The sequence below is a fragment of the Cornus florida genome, unplaced genomic scaffold (genome assembly GCF_030987335.1).
Source record: "Cornus florida cultivar Cherokee Brave unplaced genomic scaffold, ASM3098733v1 CherokeeBrave_3.0.0_Hap2_Chr11, whole genome shotgun sequence".
NCBI lineage: Eukaryota > Viridiplantae > Streptophyta > Magnoliopsida > Cornales > Cornaceae > Cornus > Cornus florida.
This window is the reverse complement of record NW_026775581.1, coordinates 47,802,289-47,816,470: the sequence shown is the minus strand read 5'-3', so window position 1 is coordinate 47,816,470 and position 14,182 is coordinate 47,802,289. Positions and strand designations below refer to the sequence as shown.

The following is a 14,182-nucleotide window of genomic DNA, read 5'->3' as shown; positions in this document are numbered from 1 at the left end:
CCGAGCTATCTAGGATGTATCTGCGTATCGGGTTTATGTACGGATTGTAGTAGGATGGAACTTGCATGTAGGCCTGACCCACCTTTATTTTTCAGGTGTTCGTGAGTACCAGGCTTAGGGTTTGATCGTGGTGATGCAGATATAGTCATTCACTCTTCCGACTAAATAGGATTTTTCTTTCTGGTTTTAGTTTTCGATTTTATTCTGTAAAGTTTTATTAGTTGAGATTATTAGGGGTCCACTAGTTGGATTCCCGAGTTGTACGGATTGGAAAGTTTAATTTATATTAAAACTTTTATTTTTGGAGGTTTTACAATTAGAATTCTTTTCAGCATATCATTATTTTATTCTTAATTCAGTTTTATTCCTGCTTGTTTATATATTGATTGTCTGATATCCCTCGGATCTGTGCTCGGACTTGATCACCCGTGGCTCTAGAATCGAGGGGTATCACAGTCTTCCACCACCACCACTTTTAACCACCACCACCTCTATTGCCTTCCACCATTATCATTGCCACCACCACTGTCATCATTAGCGCGACAACTATTGTCGCCTTCACCATCACCACTACCACCACCTAAATTGTCACCGCCTTTCACCACCACCACACCACTTCCACCGCCTTCCACCAACACCATTGCCGCCTTCTTCCACCACCACTGAAGTCAACTTCCACCACGGTCACCTTTCAACACCATCGTTACCTACACTACCATTTTCCACCTCCACCACCATCATTGCGGTTATCTACCACTGCCATCATTTCTTCTAAAAAAAATTACAGAAGAATGTTATTTTGCTAATTTAATTATATTTGTCACTAAGAGTGGTATTTTGGATAACTCAATTTGAAATTTATTTCATTCTAAATTTTAAATTGGTCCAACTAAACACTAAAATAGTTATTATCATTTCATTCATACACGTTTCATATTTCCAATTAAACAATATAATGAGAATGACCAATCTTGCAAACCAAACGTAGCAATAATAAAGAATGTAAGAAAAGAATGTCTATAGGGCAAAGATAGTTATGGTATTATAAAATAGAAAATAGTATATTAATAAGGACTTTTATATTATTTATTTTAAAAAGAAAAGTAAAGTCGGAATATTGGCTCCCTAATAATGAAAATAAATAAGTAAAATGAACTTTATGCTGTGTGATCTCAGGTTGAGGCACCAAATCATGAGGTTGATGTAGTAGAGACAGATTATATGGCACTGTGGTGTGCCACCATTGGCATTAGGTACATTAAAGTATTTTGAAGGTCAACCCTTCTTTCCTTTGGCCTACCCTAAAAAAACACAAAAAAGATAAGATAAAATAAAAATCAATTACATTTTTAAAATCAGACCTTACAAATTTGTTATATTGGAAGTCTGTCAACCTTTTCTCTCTCTAGATTATTTCATCTATTCAATGTAGAAGGATTTATATTCCACCTTGATGGCATGATAGAAATTGCATATGGTGTGGGATAAATAAATGGAAACAGATCCTCTCCAAGGAAAGTTCTCTCCAAGCATCTACAGGTATTAATCCTATGACTATTAATGTACCACATCAACAACTTATTTCACTACTGAGTACACTAAAACACGACACTTTCTTACCATTCTGAAACTTTCTTTTTCTATTCATAAATTTTAGGAAATTAGTATTACTCAAATTTGATATTTCTACATAAACCCTTAAAATAACTTTCTTACCGTTCTTAAACTTTCTTTTTCGATTTTCTCTACCATCAACAATCTTTGATTATTGCAACTGAAGATTTGCAAGATTAATCAAACTTGGAAGATATGCAAGATTAATCAAACATATATTTTTATTCACAAATTCTAAAAAAAAAATAGTATTGCTCAAATTTCAGATTTCCACATAAACTCTTAAAATAATTTTCTTACCTTGAAACTTTCTTTTTCGATTTTCTCTACCATCAACAATCTTTGATTGTTACAATTGAAGATTTGCAAGATTAATCAAACTTATATTTCTATTCACAAATTCTAGAAAAATTAATATTGTCCAAATTTGAGATTTCTACATAAACCGTTAAAATAATTTCAATTTCCAAAGATCCATACTATGTGAGATTGATAGAAAGATTGACTGTTTTGAGAGAAGAATTTAGGCTGTGTTTGGCGTGGCTTCTGGAGGCTTCAAAATGGGCTTTTAAGTCCAGGAAGGAATTCACAAAAAAATTGAGTATTTGGTAAATATTTTTAAACGGGCTTCCTTATAAAGCCCAACTCTTCAAAAGTCCATTCTACTGAAGCAACAAAATGAGGCTTCTCAAATTCACTTCTCAGGAAGCAAGGATGGTTTTAAGTGATAAATATTGTTGTTACAATTTTGACCTTATAAATTATAATTTTTTTTCCAAATTAACCTTCGTTCTCAATTTTATTACGAGAGGAATCGATGTCTGCTAGGGGAGATGAAGAACTAACAGGAAAAAGAAAATTCGCATGAAGCGTACTTTCTCGCCGGAGTTCCGCATAGTTACTCAGCCCACAAGTGTTTGGATTTCTACTGGAGAATATTATTTGGGATTTTGAAGACGAATTTGAGTCTTGCTACACTCCTAATCATAGTATTTTTCATCAAATTCTCCATTCCCAATTTGCCACTGCCCTAGAATCCATTATCGAATCATCGTTTCTGTAAGTTCACATCTATCAATCTCTAGAATTTCTTTAACCAATGAAGAGTTTTGGTATGTTTCGTCTCCTATGGAAAGTTTTAAAATTCCTATGAATACGCGGAAAAAAAATTCCTATGGAATACGCGGGCAAAAAAAATTCCTACAAAAAATTTCGTATGGAGGCAAAAAAAAATTCATACAAAAAAAATTCGTTTGGAATAAGCGGGCAAAAAAATTTCCGAGAGAAAATTTAGGACTTACATTCCTATCAACAAAATTTGCTATTCTCTAAATACTACTGCTATATATATTATCTTTCTCCCTTTCAATCTTTAGTAGCTCTTTCAATTTCTGCAAATTCTCTGCACGATTCATAAGTTGCAAAACTCGAACTCAGGTTAGACATGATTTTTTAAGTGCATCATAGAACAATTCATTTCTTCTGCAAAATCATTCTCATTGTTGTTGAATATGTTATTTTCCTTTTATATTCGAGACATGAACTTTTCGGTCAATTTGATGTTGTGAAGGTGTATTATCACATATTATCTCCTCTTTCTTGCTAGTTATCATCATTGGATTTTTGTCAAGGTGTTTATATATTGATCTATAGCACTGGTTTTTCTAATTTCAAAGTTGTAGAATTTGGTACATGTCTCTATTTATCAAAATAATAATAATAATAATAATTGATATGTGTCTCTGTTTTTGTAATTTGTTGCAATTTGACTGATTTGTCAAACTTGATAGTGTGTCCGAAAAAGAAAAAAAAAACTTGACAGTGTGAAAAACTTTATTTATTTTTTTGATAGATGCTGATGCACTGTTTTCTTTCTTTGTGATTTTTGATGCCTTGTGAGTTCACTTCCTCTATGGGTAAGTGTCTTGCGAGGGCCGTGAGACCTGGTTTTGGTTCAATCTCTTTGTGATGTCATGGACAGTTTGGGAATGCTATCACGTTGTGATCTACTTTCTTCTAGCTAAAGGATGGGATTCATTCTATTCATTTTTTGTTGTTTTCTCTGTACTACGTCTTTTTTTTCCTAAATGGTTTTCTCTGTACTATGTCATTTTTTGTTGTTTTCTCTGTACTCTGAAGTTGAGGTTGTTTTAATTCTTTATAGATTATTAATTTTATGGTATGAAATGAGCTCTTATAATGAGGACATAGGAAATGGGGGCAACTTTAATTCTTTTTATTTTTATGTATTCATCTATGTATTTATGGATGTATCATGCATTACATGTTTGTAGCTTATTACTGTGCCTAACTTGCTCACAAACATGCATGTTGTACCATGCATTTTGATTGTCCAAGCTAATTTGTTATATTATGTTATAGATGGCAAATAATGAAACAGGTGGGTTATTAATGCAAAGTCAAAAGAGTGAAAAAAAGGGAAAAGCAATTTGGAATAATGAGTTGCATAGTATTTTTGTACAATTATGTTATGATCAAATGTTAAAGAGAAATAAAAAAGGGACTGTCCTTAGTAAGGAAGGATGGAATTATGTACTGTAAAACTTTCAAAGGAGAACTGGAAAAAAATATGACAAAAAACAGATGAAAAATCATTAGGATAGTACAAAGAGTGAATGGAAGATATGGTATAAGCTGCAAAGGGAAGAGACTGGGCTTGGATGGGATTATGAAAAAGATACAGTCGTGACTAGTGACGATTGGTGGGCTAATTACTTGCAGGTATATACCTTTCTTTTCTTTTCTTTTTTTTTTAATTATATGAATATGCATGCACTATTTTGTAATTATATGTTATGATAAAAATTATTTTGTTAACAAGTCAATCCAGATGCAACTAAGTTTCGTGAGAAGGGAATTGAACACTCTTACCAATTAACAGCTCTATTTAAAGATGGGATAGCAACAGGTAATTCGGCTTATGGACCTTCACAAGGAACTTTATCAGAAGATAATGCTGGACCTTGTCGAATTGACCAAGATACACAGGATACTCAAGAAGAGATGGGCGTAAATACTATATTTCATAATGCAGAAGAACATAGGGAATATGATAATAATCAAGAAACTGGTGGTGTTAGGGAGAATGATGGTACACGTAAAAAATCAGAGGATTTCATTCCGCCACCTGAGAAACGTCGAAAAGTGACTCCGGCAACTAATATGAACAACATGCTTAAGAGAATATGCAATGCAGTTGAATCAAGGGCAACAAATTCTAACCGTGCTGGTGGAAGTAACACAATCAAGGAGTGCATAGAATTGTTGAACCAAACGACAGAAATACCAAAAGGATGAGATCTTTACATGTTTGGTTGCGACACTTTGTTCTTACAAAAAGAACTACGAGAGCTATTTGTGGCACCCGGAGAGCATGAGTTACGCCTTAGTTGGCTTCAAAATCGACACATGGCTTCTAAGACATCCCATCCATAGTTTTTTATTTTTTAAAAAAAAATTATTATTAAGTTTCAAAATTACCATTATGCAATTTTTATCATTAATATTTTTTTTATTTAGAAATTGATAGTTTTAAGATACTGGAGTGGTTATTTGAGGTTGTTATTTTTATTTATTAATGGAAATGCTTTATTTTAGACTTTCTAAATGTGTGATGCATGTTCTTATATATTATTTATTATTTATAATTTGTTTATTGTATAGATTTTGATGAAGGACGTTCATTGTGACAGTTAAGCATGGATTCAGACAACAATTTTCAATCTGATGACGAATTTAATGAAATGGTGGCAGATGCATTGCTGGGTGTTGCAGTTTGTGTTTCAACTAATTACCACACCAACTATAATGTGAAAGAACCATGTAGAAATTCGAATTATACAGGACATCAATTTGTAATGGAAGTATTAGCTAGACATCATAAGCGTTGTCATGAGTTATTTCGCATGGAAAAGCATGTATTTTTATGGCTTTGTCAAGAGCTCAAACGAAAGGATCTATTAAAAGATAGTTGTGAAATTTCTATGGAGGAGCAAATGGCCATATTTCTTATGACAATTGGCCATAATGAAAGAAATAGGATGCTACAAGAACGATTTCAACACTCTGGTGAGACTATTAGTAGGCATTTTAATACAGTTCTGAAAGCCCTAGTAACATTCTCAACGTCAATTATTGTGCCTCCTTCGTTTGATGATATCCCTATTCACATACGCAACAATCCTAAATATTGGCATCATTTTAAGGTAATTTATGTACTTCTTTCATAATGGATTATATTATTATATTTTATCATTATTTCATTGTTAACTTCATAACAATCTTTTTTGTAGGGTTGCATTGGTGCAATCGATGGAACGCATATTGATGCAGTGATTCCAGTCGATCAACAAATTGCATATCGTGGACATAAAGGAGATTCCACACAAAATGTGATGGCTGCTTGCTCATTTGATATGAAATTCACATTTGTTTGGGCTGGATGGGAGGGATCGGCTCATGATTCTCGTATACTTAACGAAGCTCTTAGTAGGCCAAATTTGAACTTTCCCAAGCCTCCAAGTGGTTCATACAATATTTTTTTTTTCTTTTTTCTTTTATTTTTTTATTTTTTATGTAACTTTTTTTTATATATTTTTCTTTTTCTTTTTGTAGGTAAATATTATGTTGTTGATGCTGGGTATGCTAACATGCCAGGATATTTAGCACCATATAAAGGAGTACGTTATCATTTACAAGAATTTCAAAGAAATCGCCAACCAAGAGGAGTTAGAGAACTGTTTAATTATGCTCACTCATCTATTAGAAATATAATTGAACGTTGTTTTGGAGTTTGGAAGGCTCGGTGGGCAATTTTAAAACATATGGCTCCTTTTCCATTCCCAACACAAAGGTTAATTGTGATTGCATCAATGGCATTACACAATTATATACGACAAGAAGCAATAGCGGATGCCGAATTTCGACGATATGATGATGATGAAGGTTATGCCAGTGACAACGATGATATGTACACGCGTGCTACTTTATCGGAATCTAGTGGAACAATGGACCAACAACAAGAGATGAGCATTATACGTGATGGGATTGCTAATTCAATATTGCAATCAACTAGATAAATTGTTCCTTAGTCTATTTATGTCTTAGGATTGATTCTAAAATTTTAATTTATTTATTTTGAAAAATTATTGTTTATTTGAAATTAGTATTTAAATTATTGATCATGTTTACTTTTTATATAAATGGAAATTTATTGTCTTCTTTAAATAATATTTAACATATCGATTATCCATTTTTAGTGGTAGAAGTGTTCTATCTAATTGTTCATTATAATTTTATGTTAATTACAATTATTATTATTTATTTTTTTTGAATTACTAAACTGTTATTGATATGATTCAATATTTGTGTCAAATAGAATGTAAGGATATTATTGTAAATTTGTAGTTATTTAATAGTAGAAGGACTTCAGTGACTTTGCAACCAAACACATATCGTGTGAGTAAAATCACTTTTGTGCATAAAAGAAGTTCTCAAAAGTAAGGTTTACCAAACGCCTTTTTTATTTCTAAATTCCTTCCTATAAGTGATTCTTGAAAGCCCGTTATAGTAAAAGGACTTTTCACAACAGGAAGCTCATCCAAACAGAGCTTAATTGTAGGAAGGAAACTGATCCCTAATAGGAAAATTGGTTGGAAAACCGTAAGACTTGATTTGTTTTAATCTAAACGTTCAGTAGTGAAATAAGTTATTAATGTGGCGTCTTAATAGCCGTAGGATTAATACTTGGAGAGAACTTTCTTTGGAGAGGATCCGTTTCCTAAATAATGGGTAGACAATTGAATAGAGGGCAAGTGGGAAGTGGAAAACTGTTTAGTGAGAAGTTGACCAGTATTTGATTAAACAAAATTTAAAATGATAATAATAATAATAATATTGGAAAGATATAATGAAAATGACAGCTTCCCAGTCCATAAATAGGGGCAATAAATTAAAAGGAAAAAAATATAAGAATAAATTTGGTCTCTTTGTTAATTCTCTCTCTCTATATATATATATATATATATAATTATAAAATAGAAGGAAAATAAAAATAAAAAATTGAACTACCACAACCATCTAAGCAGGCAAATGGCTGGATAATTCATTGGATTAGTGCCTCCGATATATTTTAGAATGTCATATTTTGACTCTCTATATCTATTAATTAAATTTCTAATACTTTTTGTCTTCAAATAAATAAAATAAAATAAAAATAATTAAAAAAAATTGTAAGCAGATCCTCTTCAATTCTGAAGAGGACCTCACATGGTGGTCCAATTGCCACTTTTTGTGGTGTACTGGCCCTCTCTACATCCAAGCTCCAAATTACATTTCAACATTTTTTTTTCTTTCCCATATTTAGATTACCATTTAATGTAGTGGTAATTAACACTAACAAAATATTTGAATGGAAACGTTTGAGAGGAAAGAGAGGGAAAGAGAGAAGAAAAGAGAGAAAGAAAGAGGGAAGCAATTCCCTACACTCGGCTATGGTGAGCAGTTTAAAAGCAAGAAAAAGAACGAAGGGAAAATAAATTATTGAAAAAGCCGTCTTGTGACGACAATGAGCTCTCTTTATTAACTATTTTGATTTAAAAAAATAAAAATTTGACAACTTTGAAAAGTTAGAATAAAGATCTCCCAATCAAACAATCAAGAAGACGAACTCATCTTCTTATTATGAGAGGGCTCTCTTGATAACCTGAGAATTATTAAGTCCAAAGTTCCTCTTTTCACTTTCTTCCAACTGGGGGAACATGAAAGAAAAAGATAAAGAGTACAAAAGGTGTGTGTTTTGCTTCTATCTCTGTGATATGCGATTTTTTTTTAATCCTCTCTTTCTCCAACTTGCTTCTTAATAAACTCAGCAACAGAAGAAAATGCAGTGACACTATCCAAAATTTTTGTTATCTATATTGTTAATGACACTAACATGTTAAAGAATGTAATCAATGAACAGATTTTGCATGACAAGTCAGAAAGGTAATAGGGTTTTATTATGGATAAATGCCAGCCAAGATCATGATCACCCCAAGTCAACACACGCATATTTAAAGTTGCAGCCTCCACTTATTTTTATTTATTTACTTTTTTTGTGGCTCGTTTTGTCTTTGTCATGCAAGTCCTCACCCCGAATTTAGTTTCTGTTGTAATTCAATATAGAAAGATAAGATTTGTAAATAGAGAGGCCGAGGACAAAGGGTTGGAACTTGGAAGCACTGGAAGTCGTAATATCTTTCTTTTTTATTATTTTATTTATTTATTTATTTTTTTCGCATAGTAAAATCTTTTGTGCTTTTCACTGTGAATACAAATTACATACCGAACCACATAAACCAATCTTTGTACCTTGTGTGGTGTATGGTTTATTTTTCTGTTGTTTTCTGATTGTGTTCTTGATTTAAGTAAACAGTGTCTGAGCAGATACTACCAATCTGTGGAGAAATTTTGGTGCTGCAGGACAGAAGAAGAACAACCGGTGGTTAGCAGAAAAGAAAACCCATCATGGTCATGGAACACAGTCTTGGAGTTAAGGAAGTAGAGTTGCTAATTAATATCTGAATGCAGAACCATACAAACACAGTACAAATACAAGCTTCATGGCATGTTTGCAACCAGAAACAATAATAGACAAGCATTTATGCTATCACGCACAACCCACGTGGGTTTTGTAATATTACCATGTCAACCTGCCTAATTGTAGCTGTGTCCAATTTAGTTGAGTTTGGCTCATCAATTTTCCTTGACAACTGTACTTTGTATTTACTGGGCCAACCCAACCCTTCTAAAACTGATACAACCAGTTTCCAAACTACAAAAAAAACCAGCTGTGTTGTAGGAAACCAAGTCTGGTTGCAACTGCATATAGAAACAGTAATTGAATTGGACAATATGAATAATGGAAGCAACAAAGTAATCCAAGGTCATATATCCATCGTGGAAAATGACTGAGACTCCGAATGTTGGACAACTCTGATTGATGTATATGTGTGAGGGCTAACGTCACGATGATGTCATTAATATCCCTAACATCATGTTGTTAGCCTCTACTCTACTCCAACTGATTTATGTACATGTCATTAATATCCCTGCTAATGTTATGATGATGTCATTAATATCACTGACATTAGCCTCTACTCACATAAAGTCAGGATCCGATTGTCCATGCATGTATGAGCATTAGTACACATTGATTTATCCATGCATGTATGAGCATTAGTACACATTGATTTATGACCACTAGAAAACTACCTGCATGAATTCAATTTTGATTGTTATGGAGGGTGGTTCACAAATGAGCCCCCTTCATTTTCTGACAAAAGATCCAGTTCATATCAATAGAATAGACTAGTCAGTCATCTTAATGTGTATGTGATCAAAATAATAGCACACGAACAAAATGTAGAACCTCAATACTATCACAATCCACCATCAGCTGTAACGTCTGTTCGAAATCGTAAAAATTTAATCATCTTTTTGTTTTTTTTCATCAAATCCGAGAATAATAATGAAGCACACGATAGATGTTTTTCACATTTGGTATGAATAAAGCCTAATATGAGGTTCTCATAATTATAGGTACAAGAAAAAATACAACATCCTGGAAATTATAATGCACTAGCAATAAGATGTTTTTCCGTGCAAATTCCCACGTCACCAACTTTATTAACAAAAATGTTATACCAATCCAAATCTCTCTGAAAGGAAAATAGAAAATCAGTCGGGTGCATAAACCAAGAATCATAGGCTCTATTTGAAAGGATGGTTTAAAATGAAGGGATTTGGGGTTTAAATAACATATATATGGAAGGTTTGCTAATAGAGCTGGATTGAGTAATCCGACGAGGATAGAGACCATGGACATTGGAAAAGATGAATTTTCTTATGATCCATGTACAATTCGAATCCTTCTTAGCATGGATTTCATTTTCAAATGACTCCCTTCGCCTCGGTATATCAAATCCACCCTTATATGCTCTCAAATCCACCCTTATATGCATGTTACTGAAATATAAGCTTAAGTTACCAAATTCAAATTTAGGCTGCAGTCTTAATTCTTAAATCATAAGAACAAAACCAATTCATTTCATCCATCAGTTCAAATGGAGCCTGAGATAATTGAATATGCATTTTATTTATGCATAGAATATCACCTCGTTATATCAATTCTACCCTTATATGACTCTCAAACCAATTCATGCAATTTATTGAAATCTAAGCTTAAGCTATCAAATCCAAATTTAGGCTACAGTCCCTAAATCATACTAACAAAACCCATTCATTTCATCCATCAATTCAAATGGAGCCTAAGATCATTGAATATGCAGGCAGCTTATACCCAAACTAACCCTGCTTGATAAATTTATTTGAAAAGAGCTAAGGTGAGAGATGAAGCTGCATCCAAAAATTAGACGAGACGGGGAAAGGAAAACTACTATAGGAGAAATGGTTCAAAGATAAAATATATGGGGAAAGAAAATCCTAAAATTTAAGGCTCTACTTTTGTTCCTGAATATAATAGATGAAGATTGGGGAACAATTATACACTCTCCTCTTGTGGGGAAAATCTACTTTTACTAAAAATTTGGTTACTTTTCCTCCAGAAAAATTTCCTCAAACGAACTATAATAAAAAAACATAAAAGCCTAATGAGACATTCCCACTTGTGCTCTTGTAAAGGATGGTAATAAGGGGAAAGGGTATCCTTGTAAATGAATACAAATGGACAAACTTACCTTACAAATTGCAATTAATATAGAAGTGGGTAAGAATGCAAAAATGAAAATGTGAATTCCCCTACCATTTCTTGTATTTCCAGTAGTTTAGCTCCACATGTGAGATTATTCGAAAAAATGATGAATGCAGTAACTGCATCGTTGATCAAGAAACAAATCCAAAGGGAAGAAGTTGGTTCAACTGAATAGGGCACCCAGCCAAAAGGAAAAAGGAAGAGGGGAATGTGGGGAGCAGGCTGCAAAAAGAATGATTCCGTTTAACTAAAATAGTTTTATTAGCAGTCAGAAGAAGATAAAACTCGTAAGCATGCAGAATATTTCAATATTTCCTATGGGAAAAAAATCTCATGTGAAAGTACAAGACCAAATTACAACAAATTCCAAAGGTAAATTTGAAGCTCTAAAATTTCCACTTCGTATAAGAATCTTATTAGGCTGTGTGACCTGAAGTCTCTCATTACTAAATAATACAAAGCACAAATGTTGTACCAGAATCGAAGTAAAGGAACTAAAAACCTAGTAATTCTCAAACCATTTAAAACAGGTATAATAATTGTGAACAGCAAATAGTATTATTGAAAATGCTATAGCACAATTTATGAAGAAAAGATCCATCAAATAAGAAAATCTAAACTAGAAATACATATAACGGGTAAATAAGCATCAGTCATAAAATAAAATAAGGAAACTGGCCAATTGGATCTCATCAAGGAAAATCCAGGCAACTGAGAAGCATGATCCCTCTGAACAGTTCAAATGATGCTTCAATAAAGCTTTTGTAAATATTCATAAAACCTAAAATGCATCGGTACTTCAAATTATTAACCTATGTGTCAACATGATAGAAACCTTGAAGAGCTCAAATGGTAACTAAATGGGTGAAGATGCAAACCAATAGGACATCATAAATAAAAGACAGAGAAATCTCCACACTTCCTCCAAGTAAATATTTATGAATCTTGAGTAAAATCTTAAATTTCCCCCCCAAAAGAAGAGAAAAACAAAGGAAGGCAGAGATTACCCACTAGCCAGAATCCTATCTCATTGAGAAAGCAAAGTTGGAACTCTCATTCAGAAAGTAATCTGCACAGTGGAGACAGTGTCACCAAAATCAGACACCTCAGCACCCCATCACGGCACAATTATAGACAAAGCTTCCTGAATGCTTGCTAGCCAGCAAAGTCCACTGCGGTGGGCCTTCATCTGGTACCCAAGAATTAAGCTATATGATCCCTCCACCTAAAGCTCTAGGACCACCAATAACAATAAGCCTGTCTCCGCAGGCCCTAAAGGCTAGCCCCCAACCATTCATTGAGACTGCCCTTTCCGGTAATCTCCCCACTGTAATCCACAAATTCCTTTCCTTATCATATTTTCTCACTTCCTTTTCTGCATAATAAGCCGCATATAGCTCATTTTTTACAACTGCCACCAGAGGAGGTGCCTTGGCTGTAGCAGGTGCCTCAGTCATCCCATCATCTCCATTCCGTGCAGGGAACATATTAGGAATCTCGCGCCAAGTCCTCGTATCCAAATTATACACTTCCCCACACGTAAGCAAATTTGAATTGCCTACACCAATCCCCCGATAACATAGAACTTCCTATCCATAAACACCCCAGAGCACATTTACCTCGGTTTATTCATGGGTGGGAGAGACACCCATGTTCCAGTGTCTGAATTATAAAGCTCTGCCGAGCTCAAGATATTGCCCTGTGGATCACAACCGCCTGCTAGAATTGCAATTTCTCCAAGACTAGCGGAACCAAATAAGCAACTGGGGATCATATCCAAGCCTATCTTTAGCATAAGCATTTCTTTGCTTACCAAGCATGAGACTTAAATTCTCTCTACTTCTTGTGAATTTGGTTAAAATCTCAATTTGATCCTCAATTATGACTTTCAAGGACTCATTTTCGGAAGCTAAATCAATAGATGCCAAATCTTTAGCTAACTCACATTCTTTTTCCTTTTTCAATGTTTCATTTTCAAGAAGGGATTTTTCAAGCTTTTGAGAGATAATTTGTTTTTCTTTTTTAAGATTAGCACACTTTTGAACCATCTTGCCTAATTCGTCATGCAATTCTTTAAAAGTGTCAAGCAAGTAATTGTGGGCATCAACTAATTCATCATAAGTAGTTTCTAAATCAAAAGAGTCATGATTAGAGTTTACCTCATCTTCATCGGCTATGAGACAAAGATTGACCAATTCATTGAGTTCATCATCACTTCCGGATCCATTTGAATCATCATCCTCCCATGTAACACGCATGGCTTGGGCTTTCTTTTTCTGTTCCTTTTCATTTTTGTATGCATAGCAATCCGATTTGAAGTGTCCCGGCTTTCCACAATGAGAACAAGTAGGTGTTTCTCTTTTTCCTTGCTCACTTATCAAACCATTTCTTTTGAGGTTGTTGCTCTTTTGACACTTCTTCATTTGAAGGACTCTTTTCACAGTTTTGGTGATGAGTGCAATTTCTTCTTCTTTTTCATTATCAAGAGCTTTCTCAACTTTAACCTTTTTTGTAGTGGCTTGAAGAGCTAAATCTTTATTGTGAGTTTCTTTGTTGTCATCTCCATCATTCATCTCTACCTTATATGCCATCAAGGAACTAATGAGTTCATTAATAGGAAGTTTGTTGAGATTTTTAGCTTCTTGGATAGCGGTTTTCTTAGCTTCCCAATTCTTAGGCAAAGACCTAAGAATTTTTCTCACATTTTCGGATGATGTATATTACTTTCCAAGAGCCTGCAAAGGATTGACAATGTTAGTAAAACGAGAATACATTTCACTAATTGTTTCTTTGTTG

General features: G+C 33.7%; 1 protein-coding gene, 1 long non-coding RNA gene and 2 pseudogenes across 2 annotated transcripts; 2 read left to right on the top strand and 2 right to left on the bottom strand.

The window, feature by feature from the left end:
- Window positions 1–1,492: 1,492 nt before the first annotated feature.
- Window positions 1,493–5,070, top strand: LOC132281032 (L10-interacting MYB domain-containing protein-like; annotated as a pseudogene).
- A 263-nt stretch (window positions 5,071–5,333) lies between these two features.
- LOC132281031 (uncharacterized) lies at window positions 5,334–6,713 on the top strand. The gene is made up of 3 exons (XM_059782771.1): window positions 5,334–5,840; window positions 5,928–6,159; window positions 6,250–6,713. The coding sequence occupies exons 1-3, from the start codon at window positions 5,334–5,336 to the stop codon at window positions 6,711–6,713; spliced, it is 1,203 nt and encodes a 400-aa protein (XP_059638754.1).
- A 2,159-nt stretch (window positions 6,714–8,872) lies between these two features.
- Window positions 8,873–11,603, bottom strand: LOC132285745 (uncharacterized). Its single transcript, XR_009472597.1, has 2 exons — window positions 11,438–11,603; window positions 8,873–9,090 (listed from the first exon to the last, which is right to left on the bottom strand). It is a non-coding gene; the product is annotated as an uncharacterized LOC132285745 (long non-coding RNA).
- A 526-nt stretch (window positions 11,604–12,129) lies between these two features.
- Window positions 12,130–13,959, bottom strand: LOC132281030 (F-box/kelch-repeat protein SKIP11-like; annotated as a pseudogene).
- Window positions 13,960–14,182: the final 223 nt, after the last annotated feature.

Excerpts from the sequence above, each read along its gene's own strand:
- LOC132281031 (XM_059782771.1), top strand. The coding sequence starts at position 5,334 with ATGGATTCAGACAACAATTTTCAATCTGATGACGAATTTAATGAAATG. Across the intron at positions 5,841-5,927 it reads AATATTGGCATCATTTTAAG|GGTTGCATTGGTGCAATCGA; the intron begins GTAATTTATGTA and ends TCTTTTTTGTAG. Across the intron at positions 6,160-6,249 it reads CTTTCCCAAGCCTCCAAGTG|GTAAATATTATGTTGTTGAT; the intron begins GTTCATACAATA and ends TTCTTTTTGTAG.